Genomic DNA, 19,618 nt, shown 5'->3' on the forward strand with positions numbered 1-19,618 from the left:
TGCAACAATTTATATCTAAACATTTGGCAGCACTTCCTCTATACTACTAGCGTAATACATATATAGCATCAATCCCAACCTAAAAACACATTATTTTGAAAAATATAATTTTTAGCAACAAATTCTAACAAAAATTCGGCAGCATTTCCTCTATAATAGTAGCATCACCCATTTTCAGGGACTTCCTGTAAAACACACAAATACATATATATTTCCCAACAACACCAACCAAAAAACACATATTATATTTACAGAGTATTTTTAGCAACAAATTCTAACAAAAATTCGGCAGAGTTTGAACACTTTGTCTTCTACATCCTTATTTATGTGCCACGTACAAAGCAGATGAGGGGTATGTGGAAATATCTCTTTCACTGGTTTAAGCAGCCCCAACTCTCGATCAGTAAAAATACAAGTCGGCTGTAGGTGGTCGCCAATCAAAAACCTCAACCTTTCCAACACCCATCTGTAACTCCCCTCGGTCTCATCCTTCATAATTGCATATGCAATTAAGAAGTTCTTGTTAGAAGGAGTCATACCGATAATCTCAAAGAAAGGCATGTGGTATTTGTTGGTCTTATACGTGGAGTCCATACCGATCACCCAGGGGTAAGTTCGGACTAACCGCACGGAGTCAGGATGCGACATGAAAAGATGGGTCAACACACCTGTGCTCTCCTCAGAAAGCGTCCAGTGTAAATAGTTGTGCGTCAGAGCCAAATGAAACAACTGACCTACCATATCTCTATCCTCAAAGCTGGACTTTCTCAAATTATCTCTGTAATTATAAACTTGTCTTCTTGTAGGGTTGTCAGATGGAAATTTTTCTTGAACAGCCGCCAAAATAGCACACGGCTTAGCTTGTGCCGCACTCATATCCCGCACAATCATTTTGGCCGCAGCGCTCAGTCCGCTCATCTGACGGTGTCCCTCAGGATACACAGCTAACGCATGATTGTGCATACTTGAAATCCCAGACTTCGCAAGAACAATCCATGTGCCATTAATAAATTTCACCACAATCTTGAAAGGGCATTGGCAGGCCTTCGTCTTCGTATTCTTTCGTGCAAAAGAATCTAAATCTGTGTGCGACCCTCTATATCTCTCACCCCGATAACATTTCAAAAGTTTTACCAACCCCCCTTTCTTGTGAGACGAAATAACCAGCTCAAACCCAATCTGTATAGCAATTCCCTTTGCCCAATTTATTGCTTCGGTATCACTTTCAAACCCGTTTTCATAAAAAAACCGTTCACTGTAATCGATACCGTCACTGCCATAATCTTCTAAATGAACCTGCAAAACGAAAATAATTGTAACAATTTTCAGAAAAATAAATTAAAATTACACTAGTGAATACAAAAATTCGCTAACAAAAAAAGTTAAATTTAATCGAAACTCTAATTAAAAACACTAACAAATAAATAGTAGGCCACATAAAATTTAATTAAAACACTAAACTTATATTATAACTAATAGAATTTAATTGATCTCTAACTAATAAAAATTAATTAATTTAAAGACATTTAATTATCTATTTCATTAATTAAATTTTTTTTTATTTATTTAAATTAAAAAAAAAAGAAAAATATTGTCCCTCAGGGACGGAATCGTCCCTGAGGGACCCATGGCCGCATGGGCCATCGCCCAACGATGGCCCATGGCCGCATGGGCCATCGCCCAACGATGGCCCATGGCCGCATGGGCCATCGCCATCTTTGGGCGATGGCCCATATGGTCCATCGCCCACAGATGGCGATGGACCATATGGTCCATGGCCCACAGATGGCGATGGACCATGCGGCCATGGGCCATCGTTGGGCGATGGCCCATATGGTCCATCGCCATCTGTCGGCGATGGACCATTTAAAAATATTTAAAAAAAATTAAAAAAAATTTAAACGAACGTAAAATAGATAAAATACCTCGGCAAATCCGGATACGCTAGTTTCGGATGGTGGATATTCGTTTCCGGACGAATTACGAGCGTTATCCGTCATTTTAATCGAATTAGTAAATGTGGACTACTATCATTTGAGAGAACAAATTTTTTTTTTTGGTTCAGAATTTTTTTTTTTTTACAATAAGGGTAAAATGATAATTTTTGGAGCGGTGGCCAGTAATTTGGGGCGGCGAATAGTAAACCCCTTAACAAATGAAAGCTAGTTAATTTTTGTGGACAAAACATACTATGATGAGCAATATTGCTAAATACAAATTCCAAGTCCCAACCAACAACTTTTAGGTATAAACATTATAAATGACTTCATCATGGTTACGTTAGTTGTCATGTTCTAGTGATATATCTCCAAATTTATGTAAGGTCCATTTTTTTAACCTTTAGCAAACAAACATTTCTTGTATGCTTCAAATTTTTCCATAAAAAGAGTAAAACCTAAGTATTGTAGTTAGCTAAGCTTGGTATATATCATCAGTGTCTTCTTTCTCTAATGATGCAACCATAAGCATCAGACATCATTCTACTTAAATTGGAGGTTTAATTCTTCTTCTCTAATAATATAAATAAATAAAACAAACTATCCACACAAGTGTAATAACAAATATTGTTTTAAAATAAAATTAGTGTTTAAATTTTAAAATTGATATCAGTAAACTTTTTAATCAGAACAATAACTTTTAAAATAACTATTAAAATATCCATTAATATAGAATATAAATAACATAATTTTAATAAATATTAATTGTAAAATAGGTGATTTTTTAAACAAATAACGTTTTTTTTGGAAAAGGAACAATGTAACTAATTCATTAATTCAGAACACATACATCTGAAATAAAAGGAGGAGGGACAAATTCCCAACAATCCAGACCAGACATAGAACCCGATGCTCTAGCCAAAAATTCATAAATTACATCTATTTTTTCAATTCAATTACGGACTTTAAAACATTTAACTATATGCAAATATTATGATGTGGTTGTCAACAATAATGTACGCCTTAGTAAAGTCATATCAATGAATGAGTGTCACATCAGCATACGTATATTTATAAAAAACAAATTATGCATATGCTTGAGTGTAGTTTAAAGTTCGTAATTAAATTAAAAAAATATATAATTTATTATTTCATATAATATTATTTATTTATTTTTTGTCAAAAGTAATAATATTTATTTTTCAATGTTATGAGAAATTTGCTTACTTTCTAATTTATTTTGGTGATTTATATAACTATATGAAAAGAAAACTGTAATTTGCCTTGGCAAGTTGGGGTGATGAAGTGTCATGCATGCAATAGGGCTGAATACATAGTTTGACCCCTGAACTTGTACCCTTTTACCCATCTAACCTCTAAACTTAACGTCTCACCTATCGAACCTCTGAACTTGTTAAATAATCCGATTTGACCCCTGAACTTGATAAAAACATAAACATTGAACCCCTCCGTACACAATTTCTTCTAAAATGTTTCAAGTGACAGGTGGCACGGAGGGGTTCAATATTTACGTATTTATCAAGTTTAGGGGTTAAATCGGATTATTTAACAAGTTCAGAGGTTCGATAGGTGAGACGTTAAGTTTAGAGGTTAGATGGGTAAAAGTGTACAAGTTCAGGGGTCAAACTATGTATTAAGCCCATGCAATAGTAGCCAAAACATTATACAAAATGTTCAAGCAACACGTACACACTATTTTGTCATGAAACCTAATTCCGAATAAACTCATTCCTTATTTTTAGGAACGCCGATACACAGTGTCGGAACCAGGACTCCAATTTAAAAGGATTAAAATGCTTACGTTTGGCTATTTAAAAAAACTAAACGATTGTAAAACAATTCAAATATATAAAATTTTAGTTGTAGGAGCAGTTAAAACCGCCCCTATATAGAAAAAACCTCTCCTACTGAAAAAAAATCCGAAAATTTTATTTTAATTTTTAATTTTTTTCCGGCGAGGAGGGTCGACCGACCCTCCTCGATCCTCCCTAATTCCGCCCCTGAAGATACACTATACATCTCATTATCTTAAAGAAATATAAAATGATTTCGAGAACACATAAAATAATAGAGTTCTGTAATTAAAAAAAAAAGAAAATAAAATAAATAGCAGACAATCGACTATAATCAGTAATCGGTGGTTAGAAATTAAAATGACATATATTTTAAATTATATAAAAATGAATAGTTTTTTGAAACAGGCATGGAAGAGTTAATGTTTTCAAGTTAATTAATATGGAATATGAAAAATAATTTTAAAATCATTAAATTATATAAAAATAAAAAATGAACAATTTATTTAAGGAAAAAGCTATGCGGATAACAAGGAATGTGATCAGTGATGGAATTAAGAGTTTTTTCAGTTCGGATTTAATTTTTAATCCATCTCTAATTTTCCAACAACCTTAACTAAATCTCTATTTATCCATGTATTTACTACAAATTTTTCCATATTTTAAAAAGTTTACCTCTATTACTTTAAAAAAATCATTACAAAATTAAACATAAATTATTTTAAAAATTATAAATCAACAGTTGTTTTGAAATATATAAAAATAAAATAATAATAATAATTTGTTTGAAAAAACATATGAGCTGCTAAACAAATTCAATAAGTTTATATTATATATAATAAAATAATTTTGTATCCATAACTAGTTATCACCAAACATACTTAAATATTTCGAACAAATAATTTTGACAATCTAATCCATTAATTTTGCGAGTCGCGATGATAATTCCAACAATAAATAAAATTTATTTAATAAAAATATAAATATTTTAATTTATTTTTGTGATAAGTAGTCCATAATTAAAGATAATATCATAAAACTTAGAAAAAAATCATCAATTTAATTTAATAAAAAATTACATGGTACCATTAAAAAGAAAAGTTATTTATATATAACATTTCCACCTTTAGCGTTTATAGCGATATAACTATATTATTTAAAAAGTGGTATCTCACATTCTATTTATTTTAAATTTTGCATCATGTTGGCCAAAAATTAAATAACATAGCTCATTGCATTTTTCAGCTGTTGGAAGCTTATGAGACAAATAGGATTGAGCTACAAATTGTCAAATTTTAAAAAATCACTTTCAATCGCTACAAATATGAAATATTGTAATTTAATATACACATAAATTCATACAAATATGACAAGGTGTTACTGCTAATGCGATTTTTTCTCTGTATTGCCGCATGGGCCTGAACAGTAAAAAAACGACAATAAACCACACAATGTCAATTTTTTAAAGAATGAGACGTGTGATATCACATTTTGAATAATGCGCTACTTATCACAACAATAACATAGGACAATAAACTAAATTTATATTTGTTAATTGGACTATTCATATTTTTTATTTGTTTGTTGGCTATTATTTTTAGAATTTGTAAAATTGAGTACAAACCAAGCTGTTAAAATTACTTTTGAAACTATTTCTATTAATTATATCATAATTATGAATTAGATCTCATAAAATATTTAGAAAAACTTAATTACACGGATTTTTTAGAAATAATTTTAGAATTTATGCTTAATGCGACATCAACCAGTTTTATTTTTTTCCTGGGGATGGACTAATCTGTTACATAGATAACACCAAATCAATGCAAAATTATTTTCTGTTTTCCATATTTTTCTTGTTTTTTATGGATATCTTTTTATTTCTTCGTCCTGTTTTGTAATAAAGAGACAAAATATTATACATAAACAAACCGAAAATGTTAAAATTACGAAATTCTGATTCTTAACTCGCAAACCAAGTGGATGAGTTTTCAGCAGAAAGGCAGTCAAATTTTCATGCATGAACTTCCAAAATGCATGCGGAATGTCAACACAACGCGTGGTAATCCTTTTATTTTTCAACTTTTTTATTCTTGTGAAATTATTATTAGATCTAACCACAGTGTAAATAAATCAAACAAGCCTAGCCATCCACCACCGCATGTTCGGAAGTCGGCTAAATTAAAAAAGCTTTAGTAAAATATCTAAAGAAACAATAGTGATATTTAAAAAGTCTGATTTCAAAACCGCTACTTGAGGGTCATATTTTAGCGTGCTTAGAGTTTATTTTTTTAATCTAGCATTTTAAAATTTCACTTCAGATATCGTTCTAGTATGTTTTTTCCTTCAAAAAATAGTTTCAAACTGTTCCTAAAATATAATTTTGCAACCGTTTTTTAAAAATAATTTGTAAAAAATTTCAAATAGTTTCTAAAAACACAACTTGCCATCTTTTTTAAAAACAGTTTCTGACGATTTAACAAAAACCAGTTTTAAACAACTTTAAAAGTTTTAAACGGTTTCCAAAATACAATTTTACAACCACTTTTAAAAATAGTTTAGAAAAAGTTTTCTAATGGTTTTCATATAATTTCAAAAACAATGCTAAAATATAATTTCAAATGACTTTCATATAGTTTCAAACGGTTTTTCATTGTTTTCAATAAATAATTTACTAAAAAAATAGTTTCAGACAATTTTAAACAGTTTCACAAGTTAAAATAAATTATATGCATATAAAATCATAAAAATGACGAATCCATCAATTTTTTTGAAAAATGCAAGAAAAAATCTTAATATTTTCAAAAATATTACGAAAACAATACTCCACAAGAGAAATTCTTAGGTAGAATAATAATGCAAAGCGTCATTAGCTCCATGTTTTTAGGAGACTTAATGTTAGGACTTAGGAGCAACAAATAGCCAAATAGTACTGCCCCTTTGTAAAACCATGGGCTAGCTAAGTGCATGTTTTAACTTTTAAGTGATAATTTAATAAAATTAATTTATTTAGCTATTTGCCAATGAGGTGCTGAATGATTAAGTCATCAGAATTATCTCAAATTAATTCATAACCTATGTGATGGACGCCCACCACCTTCCATCATTTGTTTGTACAAATTATTCTAACCAAACAAATGTCTCCCTGCCGCATGAAAAGCATGTATTTCAACGGTTCGATACGTCTCATTTAAAAAGTCACATATTTTATTTTTAGTCATTTTAAAAAAAGTTTATGAAAAATTACACTATTATTAATAAAAATAAGATAAAGATGATAAATATTTTCTTAATTTATGTGTAAAAACAAATGAAATTTCTAAAATGGGATTGAGAAACCATAAAGTTAACTACATCCTAAAGTTTTTATAATATTAATTTTTATCTCACTTGATTCTTAACAAATATATTACATTTAAATCATTCGCTAACTATTTAATTTCGTATATACGCAGTCTTTTTAGGCATGAATGCTGTCATTTCAAGCCAATCAAAATGATGACGTTTTTAGAATTTTTATCCACAAAAATTACTATGTATATAAAATAAATAGTTAAATAATTATTTAAATATAAAATATTTGTCCATATTCGTAAAATTTAGCAACCCAGAATGACCAAGTATTAAAATTGTGGATATCTAAACAATCCTTTTACCTAGTCTATATCTCGACCACCTTAGTTGAACAAGAACCCTGAAACGAGCTAGATCGGCTTGCACCGAACGACTTCCTTCATCTCTGACTGCACACGAAATTTCGATGTCGTTGCTTTTTAGAAAGATAATTGCATTTATATTTTCCTTAATCTACCCAGCCGGTTGCTGACCAAATTGCACCTTCTTCGGTTTTATCTATTCTGACTATGGATGAGCTCGGTTTGGTTTGGTTCGTATGTTAAATATATACTGAGCATCAAAGACTCCAAATTTCGTATGTTAAAAAAAATTTCGTATGTTAAAAAAAATTCCCCCTTATTAGAGAATCAAAGACTCCAAATTTCGTATGTTAAAATTTCGTATGTTAAAATTTCGTATGTTAAAAATTCGTATGTTAAAAATTTCGTATGTTAAAAATTCGTAATTGGAAAAGAAATGAAGAAATTTCCCCTTATTAGAGAATCAAAGACTCCAAATTTCGTATGTTAAAAAAAATTATGTTAAAAAAAATCTTAGTAGTGTTTTAAGAGGGGAATGAAAATAATAAAACTATACACACAACGCTTTTTTGGATAAACTTACAATTAGATTCCTTAATTGTACGTTTTTAAATCAACTAGTCCCTGATTTTTAATTTAGAAAATGTTAATAATATATTACTATAATGCGATCGGCTCTAGTCATGAATAATGTAGGAGATAAAGTCTATTAAAAAAAGGCCTAATCACTCAAAAACCCCTCACCTTTAAACTTTTTTTCAATTCTACCCCGACGTTGAAAATTTGTCAATTTTACCCACTTTTGAATTTTCCGTTTTCAATTGTACCCCAATATTTTAATTTTTGTTAATTTTTTTACTTAAATGATGAAATCATTCAATTAATTAAGTCTAAACATGAAATTAAATTCTTTTTTATTCAAAAAAGTACAAATAAGTCCTTTATTTTTAAAAACTAACTAAAACCATAATCAAATTAACACTAATTTAAATTCTTAATTAATTTAACTAAATTTAAATAAATTTTAAAAATATACAATTAATATATGCGAGACATGTAAAATGTTTTAAACAAATTTCCAAACGCAAAAAACGTTAATTTAATTTTTCAGGGTACAATTGAAACACAAAAATATAAAATAGGGTAAAATTGACAAATTTGTAACGTCAGGGTATGATTGAAAAGGGGCTAAAAGGTCGGGGTTTTTTAAGACATTAGGCCTTAAAAAATCACCTTCTTATTATTGGATCTTAATTTATCTAATGTCCCACCGTTAACAAATAAAATAGAAATATTATTGCTGTGGGCTTATATGCTTGTATTTTAAAGACTTATTAGTCTAATTATATTATCTATAAGATTTAAATATTAAAAAAATATATGAGGTGTTTTTAACAGGTTACAACTATTAAATACACCTTTAAATATTTTACACCTAGGACTCGAGCATTATAAACTTATTGTAGAAACAAAGCTCTTGCCCCAAGCACTAAAATATTCATCTGATAATATAAAGGATTTATATGCATTTTTTTGCCTTATCAAGAGCAGAGGGGCGGCCGCTAGATCCCCGGAAGACTTTATCGCATGCAGTTTTCTTAGTTTTTCTTTTAATTACTTTGTCAAATGAATAATTTATTAGTTTTGTTGTATACTATACTCATTATCTTTCAAATCAATTCCAATGTCAACATCTTTTCTTTATTGATTTAATTAATAAAATATGATTTTTCCATTAATTACTGAATAATTTTATTATAGTTCAGCATCTTGACTATGTTGATGAAATTATGTGAGGATTCATACTAAAAAAACTATATAGATAATGTTGATAATTAATTAAATAAGTTAACTTTAATTAATATCCAATATATAATCTCGGTATCTTTTACCAAAAGAATAAGTTATCTTTGATTTATTAAGTCTATGGTAAATTGCATATATTTAATGGTATTTTGCTATGTGGTTTGCCTTCTATGAAAATAAATATTCCCCTCTTGCTTTACTTTAATGTTGTATATTGTCTTTGGTTCATTCCCCCTGAATAATTATTCTAAGACAAAACAGGCATTAAGGATAGTATATAATTATTCAAAAGCTCAATTGACACGGTTAGAATTAGGTCCTTGTTTATTTGTTAAATGTTAGTACATTTTAAGTAGAGGTGGCAAATATATGCCCAACCCAAGCACCCAACCCGCCCAAAAAAATACAGCCCCTTTGCACCCAAAAAAAGTTTGGGTAATTTTTGACCCAACCCATTTTAGCCCAAAATATTTTAGGGTAAAATGGGTTTATAAGAATGACCCAATGGGTGAAATTAAGTCCAAACAAATTTGAATATGAAAAGTATTTGAGTTTTTAAAATAATATTTATAAGTTGTATAATTTATTTTTCAAAATAATTTTTTCCATAATTTTTTTTTCCGGAAATTTATTTTTTTTCCATAAAATTAGTTTTTCCGGAAATTTATTTTTTTCCGGAAATTTATGTTTTTCCAGAAATTATTTTTTCCGGAAAATTTTTTTTTTCCAGAAAATTTTTTTTTTCGAAATTTTTTTTTCCAGAAAATTATTTTTTTAAGAAATTTATTTTTTTTCCCGGAAAATTAATTTTTCCCAGAAAATTATTTTTTCGGATATTATTTTTTCGGGAAAATTATTTTTTCCCGGAAAATATTTGTTTCTGAAAAATAATATTTTGAAAAGTAATTTCTTTGAAAAAAATTTAATTTGGTTTTTTTATTTTGAACTCTTTATCTCAAATATAGATTTCAAGTATCTCACTTTCTATTTTGGGTAATTTTGGGTTTTCATGACCCAACCCAACCCAAAATTACCCAACCCAAAATTTCCCAACCCAAAACTACCCAAAAATATTATGACCCAAAATTACCCAACCCAAAAATGCCCAAATCCAAAGAAGCCCACCCAAACCCGCCCAAGAACACCCATTTGCCACCTCTAATTTTAAGACAATTTGCATAAAATTGACACAGCTACAGTAAGATAAAATAAAGCAATAAAAGAACGTATCAAGAGAGATAGAAAATATAACTAAATATGACCGAGTAATTGGTAATTAAGAAGCAGCCGTCTATTCCCATAATTCTGTCCATGTCCCGACATTATTAAACGATTAAGAAGCATGTATCTAGTATATGTTGGAACAATTAATCGTTGTTTGAAACTTTGAATATAAAAAAGACTGAGCTGTGGACTAATTCGTTTTCTTAAATGTTCCATGCTTCAACTTGGAAATACAAAATTGACGATCAACTACGTTATTTTTAGAATAAAACAGTCGAATAATACTGTTACCACTACACTGTGATAGCAGCAAAATTACACTTGCTCGTATTGCTCAAGAAGAAAATTTAACACAAAAATTATGATTCTGAACTCAAAAAATGAACTCTTATTTTTGTGTAGAAAACAAATGAGAGGAGAATCTCTATTTATACAAAAACTAAAAGAGGATAAAGAAATAAATTTTATTTAATTCAAAATCCGTTCCCATAAAAATAATACTCCGGTCAAACAAAAATTAAAAAAATGAAGTGCTCGAACCCAACCAACCACACCAGGCCGACCAGACGGTGTGCGTATGGTAAATCGATAAGGATTTAATTCCTAACCCACTTATAAATTTAGTACCCCAAATCCAAGTGAATAAACCACTACATATAATTCATGATAAGTCATATTCCTTATTGATGAAGAAATTTAAGGCACTTTACTTATTTTAAATTTTTACGCTAAAGTGTGTTTATACGCATTTAATCAAGTGTATATGTTGAGATTTTTTTTGTTTTTGAAAGTGGGAGCATTTGTGAAAGAACTTGAACTCACGACTTAACAGTTTGCTACTTAACGCTTATAACATTTGAGTTGTATCTCATTGGTACGTCAGAAAATTTATTATTATTGTTTGTGTTTTTAAAATTTGACTGTGTAGTTCAAAAAGAAAATTATTAAATCAGAATTCACTTGAATAATAAGTAAATATGCTAGTGAATTAATTATAAAATGTTAGCTTAGATATTACAGAACTTAAATCATATAAAATTTGCTTTAGAATCAATTAATAATGATGTATGCTGAATAATAAAATGTTAATCATTAACAAAAAGAAAATATTACAGTGATTTGAGAATGTATTTGCATAATATTATAACAGTAGTAGAATTTAGTGACACTATTAATAAAGAGGACCAAGAAAATTAATACACTCTCCGTCTCAATAGAATTGTCCACTTTAAAAAAAAAAATGTTCCAAAATTCTTGTCAACTTTTTAAAAATAACTAAGTTTTACACTCAATTTTTCTATATTATCTCTATTTAAAATCCACTAATGAGTGAAGTGAAAGTAAATTGCAAGTGAACCTATATAAAATAGGGGTATGGTAAGAAAAATAAAGAAAATTTTGCAAAATCTATAAATAATAATTGCTTTTAGAAATTGTGATAAAAGCAAAGTGAATAATTCTATTACTCCTTCCGGTCCATAATATTTGTCGCATTTGATAAATTTTTTTGGTTCATAATATTTGTCATGTTATAATATCAAAAGAGCATTAATTGCTATTTTTCCATGTTTACCTCCCATTAATTTATTGAAAGAATACAACAAACAAATGAAAATGGTAATTATAAATATAAATAATTTTCAATATAGAGCTAACTTAGTAAAAGTGTTTACAAATTAAGATATATTAATTGTTTTTTTAATTCTTGTGGCAAAGTAAATGCGACAAATATTATGGACCGGAGGGAGTAGAACAGAGAAAACATGAGCAAGCAAAGAGCCGAGTGGTGGTTACGCGCATAAGAGTGCGGCTGTGAGAGTATGTAATATCCAAATGTACACGTTGGAAAATGCTTTGTCTAAGCTTAAGCTCCTGGTTTTGAGGAAGCGTTTAAACTTGAGAGTTTTTGGGTCAAAACTAATGAAAGGTTTTCCGATCGCTGGTTTTTGGAGGTTATACGACTATGGGCGCCTTATAAATGGCAATTCCTTAAATAAGTGGGTGATATGATATAATCTTAATATGGAAATTATCTAATCGTATAATTTAGAAGTAAAAATAATTAATAGTATTAAATGGTAGATTTATCTATTTTTAAATAAACAAAAAATCAATTTACCTACTCAACTTGATACAAAATATAAAAAAAAATTCAAATTTATAAAAGCGGATCATTTTTCCTCTGTACTTGGCAAAACCTGATCGGTTTCACCCTTTTGACAAAAAAAAGTGAAACTATCTAATTAAAAAAATTAATTTTAATTAAAACTTTAATTAATAAAAAATTAGGGACCTTTTTCTGCCCTTTTTATGATTAAGTTTAGTTAAGCAAGTTTATCATAATTTTACTCAATATATCCTTAATTAACCTTATCAAAATCTAATTTAAAATACCAAAATAAAACCTAAACTTCTTTTTCATCCCTCCATCGTCGCCACACATCCCCAAAACTTCTTCGCTTCTTCTTCATCCATCGCTGATGTCGAGCCTCCGCCAACAAATGTCCTCCCGCCCCTGATGCTCCTCTTTGTTGTTGCTCGTTGCAGTTGTGAAGAAAGGAGCGAGAGAAGAGATCTTCGACCATTCGTGATCAGCGACAAGAGAGAGGTCAAGAGATGGGTGTTGTTGTTCATCCAATGGTTGAGCAACGACAGTTCATCTCCTGCCGATGAAAATGAGTATGTAAAATTGAGAAGTTTTTAGTCATTGGATCGGAGAAACGATTCAAACAAACGATGTCCCAAGTTTGTGGTTTTGTTATGAAAATGGTGAAAGACAAGAGATAAGAACTAGAGAAGTTTTAGGGTGCCGATTGGGCTGATTTCAAGCCGGAGAGATGGCTCCGACAAGAAGAAGAGAAATGGAGTTTTGTCGGAAGAGACCCATTCAGCTACCCGGTGTTTCAAGCCGGACCGAAAGTTTGTCTGGGTAAAGAAATTGATTTTTGCAAATGAAGAGGGTGGTTGTCGGAGTTTTGAGCGGAGTTAAGATTATTAGTTAGATAGAATTAGAAAATAAGTATAAAAAGATTCTTGAATATACCAATAAAAATTTACAAGATTTTTGAAGTTTTATAATTATATAAATCAAATTGATATTTATAATTAAATTATTAATCGCTAATTTAAAGAATGTGATAAATACTAAGGACCAGATTTACTATTCTTTCCATTAGAAATCCAAGAGTGTCTCGCAAGGGAAAATGAGGAGGGGAGATTTGATACAATTTAGCTAAATTTAGGAGAAAAGTGTCGCCACTCTCAGAGGTGAAAGTAGAGAGGGAATATTATAAAATTATTTATGAATATTTACAAAACACAGATGGGTTTATAAAACTTTATATGAAAAGTTATAAAGCTTTTATGAAAAAAAATTACCACATTATTTTGTTTATGCAACAAACTCATCAAATTATTGTGAAGCTGTTAGTGAAGTAATTATAAAAAATTATTATAAAACTGTAGTATATAGGAGTTTGATAAAAAAATTCATTCAAAAATCTAACAAAAATGTTGACATGTCACTGTCCAATTTCCAATTCAGTAATTTTTCACCGGATTTTTAGATGGTGTATGAATTTGAAAAAAATTGATAGTTCGTGCATGAAAATGACAATTTTTAAACGGTGTGATTAAAAGAAAAAAAACGTGTAAATTTGATAAATTTTTATGACATTAATCTTCTATAAATAGATAAATATGTAAAAAAAAAAAATTAACGTCAATTAAGCTTGATTTCATTTTAAATATTTGTATAGTTAGGCAAATTGCACATTCCTGACACTAACGTCGCTTTGGCCGAGTGGTTAAGGCGCTTGCCTGCTAAGTAAGTGGGGTTTCCCCGCGTGAGTTCGAATCTCACAGGCGACGTTCAATTTATTTTTCGGATTTTGCTTTAACAAGGATCTGTACCTCTCAAAGTATATGGGTGAAGGTATGAGGGCTTCAATTCTCGAGTTGGGCCCGGAGTTCAATTAAAAAACTATATTTATTTTTTTTTATTTTAAAAATTAGAAGATATATAATTAATTTAAAAATCTAAAAATGCCAATATCATAATACAAAATTATTATTTTCATTTATAAGAGGTTTCTTTATATTCACGAGCATATTGACATTTAAGCTCGGCTTAAAATTAATTTTCAATACTTATATTTTGAATAACTTACGAGTAGCTCTACTCATTTATACTTCTATGATCAAAGGTGGAGTATATTTAAAAATCAAAAAGGCACAATTGCAAAGTTCAGATAGTGTTTATGTCACGGTCTACAATCGAGATAGAGCTAGTTAAGCATAAAACAAAACTCACCCCAGTGTTATACAAGCACATTGTAAAACTCACTTCCGAACTAGGTTAACAACAAATGCAATAATTTTATTTTCTCAGATAAAAATTTATAACTGTTTAGAGTTTTTTTTATAAGTGTCTTTTCAGTTGCCATTAATAATTTATTTTTATCATTGGCAGTAGTTGTCTTTTCTTTATATTGTTATTTTCATAAAATAATAATAATAAATAGTCAATATACTTTTATGTTTTTATTTTGGTTGGTTAATTCATCGATGACGCATATATATATATATATATATATATATATATATATATATATATGAAGTTCAATTTATATGTGTATCAAGAATCATAGATAGATTAAAACCTTTTAAGACTAAAGATAAAATCTCCAAAAAACTATATCTGCTTTATTTTTATATTTTAAAAGTATTTTGTTATGTTGGTTATTTTTTATGAAAATTTTGTATCTACTTTAAATAAAAGTTTTGTTTGTTCTTTTTTATGAAGAGTTACTTAGTATTTTATTAGAAAGTTAATATTTTGATTTTTTTTTGTTATAACGGTGATGTAAATTTGATTTTTTTATCTTATAATATGATTCGCGAATAATGTTATGCGTCTTCTTTTATGTGAGATTATTAATTTTTTAAACTTTTATACCTGTAATTGTTTAAAATTAATAAAAAGCTATTTTATATATATACCACACACATATGCACAAATAGGAAAGGAAGGACATGCACACTTATATTTATAAACTAATTACTTTAATTTTTATTTGATATAATTATTAAATTTGTTTATCATTAACTAATGTTGAGTACCAACTAAATTAATACACTTCTGTTTTCATTTCATTTAAAATAATAATAATAATACAGAATCTTACCAAAATAAGAGTTCTATATAGTTTCATAATACAATTGCTTTAATCTAGCATTTTTTCATGAACATTTAAATAAACACGTTCAATCTTAGTTAAAAAATAATTAGTAAAATAATTTTATATATATACATTCTTATTAAAATTGATAAAAATATCCTTTAAAATATAAAAAAATGATCTGTCAATATTATAATTTGTGATAATTATATTCACCCCTCAATTTAAATTTATTCTAACTCTATACCTAATTTTTCCTATGTTAAATAATCATTTATACCACCAAAATGAAATTATCAATAATAAAAGAGTTAATTGCAAATTAATACACGATTTTTATCCTGATTTGCAATCAAAACACGAACTTTAAAACTTAACAATTACCACAACAATTTTCATTTTTTTGGCAAATTGGTAAACCAAATTAGAAAAACACTAACCTGGATATTGTAATTTATAGTCACGTGTTGTTCCATGATTGTTTGGTGTATTAATTTATCAAAAAAATAAAAATCAGTACGGTAATTTTCAAGTTTCATAGTTCGTGTTGTTATTGCAAATTAGGGTAAAATTCGTATATTAATTTGCAATTAACCCATAACAAAAATTGTTGAAATATCTCACATTGAATATGTGTGTATGAATGAATGTGTTTATATAATATTTGAACGTTTCATTTATTATTAATTGATTTTAAGATGAAATCTACATCACGTGGTATGAAAATGTCAAATAGCTTAATCGTCATGTAATTCTAGGCTCATTATTTATAGACTTAACTGGGCTAACAGAAAAAAAAATTAGACCCGATTTTTTGAATCTCAGTGTGATAGACCAAGAAATGTTAAAAATGGAAGAGTTGCTCATCCATACTAAGCAAGTGAAAGTGATTAGTAAGTGATGGTTAATATTGATTTTGTACAAGATGGGTTACAGCCCTACCATTCGTCATTTGGCCCAACACTCTCAAAGCCCATAAAATTACAACATGGTATGAGTGCATGTCCACCCATACAATTTGAAGTTTAAATTGTTGGAATACGCAACGTATAAAGGCAGATTAGTTGCTTGAATTGGTCACGCTACTTTAAAAGAGACTGTCGAAAGTGAAGTTATCCCACATTAGTTATGGGGTGAATGAATATGTATTTATGTATCAGATGAAATCTAACAAAAATAAATATCGACAGTAAATTAAAATCGAAGAGTTAGATATAATCGTTATAAATCGCAAAATCGCAAAATTATATGTTATATATTATTCTTAAATGTTTTATTTTTACTATTTTTCGCCTGTTACATTGGTGAAAATATGGATATAACGTTTATGAACATTATTATTATTTTTAAATATTATATTTTTTATTATTTATAGTATCGCTATTCTATAGTTTTCCAAATGCATGTTTTCAATTCTATTTTAAGTACCAATTAAATTGAAACATGCTAAAAAATTAAAACGTTTATGAACATTTAAATCAAAGTAATTGTGGTTAAAGTAATTACTTATATGTTAAATGATATAATCATTGTTTAAACAATTTATTTATATTCAGAGGCGGGGCGAGGGTGGGCGGTCGCTAGGGTATTCATAAGAGGTAACTCAGCTAGTTGCCCCTTCTGCTCCTGCTCCTCCATGGATATTTTACCAGCTAGTTCGGGTGCTGTATGGTGGGTTTGGGGGAAGGAGAAAAAAGGTTCGAGAAAAACAACTATGGGCCTAAACGAACATAGTTCAAAACAAAACATCATGAATGAAGATACATATGGGCTTTAAAAGGAAAAAGTTGAGCCCAAAATATTTCTGATGTCAAGTTGTTAACCATTTAACTTAAAATTTGAATTTGTAAAATAATATCTAACCAATAGTTAGAAATAACTAATTTTTTTTATATCAGAGATAGAACTATACTATAAATTAATTGTTAGCCGAAATTAGTAAAAAAATCAAGTCGAAACCCTAACCCCCAAACGTATAAAGAGAGACTTGGCCAACATGCCAAGCTCTCAAGTACAATTAATAATTTATTAGTTCACATATAATATGTTATTATCGGTCAATTTTTTATGTTCGTATAAACCATATAAAAGTCTTCAATAAACTTTTATTTATGAATTTTATAATAAAATAAAAATTAGTCACAATACTCTTATTTGAAAGCGTAAAATACTAAAAATATGCGACTTTTATTGGAGTAAACCACATATTATTTGTCTAGAAAAATTAAAAGTTAATAGCTTCATTGGACTCAAAAAGCATTTAAAACATCGAATGATAAAAAAATTTGCTCTCTCGAAGTAATTTTTTTTTCATTTCGTCACTATTTATATGTATTTCTCCTATATTCTATTTTAGAAGTCTCATATTCCATTTTGAAAGGTTTCATTTTAAGTCTTATTTTTATTTTTAGATTAATTTTTTTTGTCCTTCATTTAGTTATTCAAATAAACTCTATGAAAAATGCCACTATTATTAATAGGAATAAAACACGTGAAAATATAAAAAGATAAAAATAATAATTTTTTTTTAATCTGTATATAAAAACAAATGAAACAAAGAGGCTATTAATTATTAATTTAGCCAACATTTACTCCACCATCAAGAATTACTGCATGAACCTTATTATAATAGTTTGAAAAGAATAATGCTTTATAATACACCTATTTAATCCACCTTATATAATTTTTCTTACGCGGTAAAATTTCATTCGTCCAATTTCTATTTTATATCTCAAAATATAAAATTTAATACATCCATTTTTTGATTGTCATGCCAGACAATACAGAAAGTTGTGTTAAAAAAAGTATTATATAGCATTACTTGTTAAAAAAGACGTTCCATGTTTGTCATTTTTAATACTATCTATATCATTCATACTTGGTAAATATGCCTTGTTTACATGTTAAAACGGTATTACTAACGGTCTATTTTATAAGAAGTTAAATGAATGCGTAGTTCATGCAATCCATATCTCTTTACATTCTAGATAAGTTTTTTATGGCTTTAAAGTTTAAAATCTGAGAGCCAATTGATAAGTTTATTTCCTTTTTTTAAAATTACAAAATATATGACTACTCTATTAATAAACTATTTAATTATTAATCAAAATTGCACTCTGAATTATTACTTTAATTAGTTAATAAGGTTAATTATTTTTACTATTTCAATTTACTAATTTAGTAAAAAAATTAACTAATATATTAATAAACAATTATTATTAACGTGTCACGCTACGAGCCATGTGAAAACATGTAAAATAATACTAATATGTATAAAAGTATAAAAATAAAATAAAATAATTTTTTTAAAAGATGTGTATATAAATTTTTCCAATTCATCATAAAAACACTATACGTATACTTCCTCTGTCTCATTTTAGAAATTTCATTTACTTTTACACACAGATTAAAAAAAATTATTATCTTTGTCTTTTCATATTTTTTTTACATTTTATTAATGATAGTGAATTTTTTTATAAAATTTATTTGACATGACTAAATGAAGGATTAAAAGAAAATTCAATGTAAACATACTTTAAAAATAAAAATGATACTATTAAAATGGAACATTTTAAAATGAAAAATGAAATTTTTAAAATCGGACGGAGGAAGTATGTTAAACTAAACTATTAGTAAAATTAGCTTAATTAGGATATACTTATTATCATCCTTTTTAGGATACAATTGTGAAATTATAAATTTGGTTAAATTTATAAAAAAAACAAAAAAATATGAATCCTTTTTGGAATGGCCTAATGAAAAATTTGCAGCCAATGAAAGAGAAGAGTGCAAAAGAAAAGATTGAGGCAAGTAAAACCCTAAAACAAAAACTCACCACCATCACACATTCACATGCCTCCCTTGGATGAGATAAGATCAGCCACTTACCGCCACGTGGCACGAATATAATGGTGACTGACGATAAGGTTAGCTTTCAAAAAAAATTCCACCTTCATGTGGTCATTAATCTTAATGTCATCACCTAATCTATCCAATGGTCC

At 28.2% G+C, this 19,618-nt stretch overlaps 1 protein-coding gene and 1 non-coding gene across 2 annotated transcripts; one reads left to right on the top strand and one right to left on the bottom strand.

Annotated features, from left to right (window-relative positions):
- Nucleotides 1-164: 164 nt before the first annotated feature.
- LOC126678632 (protein FAR1-RELATED SEQUENCE 5-like) lies at nucleotides 165-2,046 on the bottom strand. Its single transcript, XM_050373527.2, has 3 exons — nucleotides 1,926-2,046; nucleotides 304-1,296; nucleotides 165-185 (listed from the first exon to the last, which is right to left on the bottom strand). The coding sequence occupies exons 1-3, from the start codon at nucleotides 1,998-2,000 to the stop codon at nucleotides 165-167; spliced, it is 1,089 nt and encodes a 362-aa protein (XP_050229484.1). The 5' UTR covers nucleotides 2,001-2,046.
- A 12,179-nt stretch (nucleotides 2,047-14,225) lies between these two features.
- TRNAS-GCU (transfer RNA serine (anticodon GCU)) lies at nucleotides 14,226-14,307 on the top strand. Its single transcript has one exon. It is a non-coding gene; the product is annotated as a tRNA-Ser (tRNA).
- The last annotated feature ends 5,311 nt before the right edge of the window (nucleotides 14,308-19,618 follow it).

This window comes from Mercurialis annua, linkage group LG4 (assembly GCF_937616625.2).
Source record: "Mercurialis annua linkage group LG4, ddMerAnnu1.2, whole genome shotgun sequence".
NCBI classification, from domain to species: Eukaryota; Viridiplantae; Streptophyta; class Magnoliopsida; order Malpighiales; family Euphorbiaceae; genus Mercurialis; species Mercurialis annua.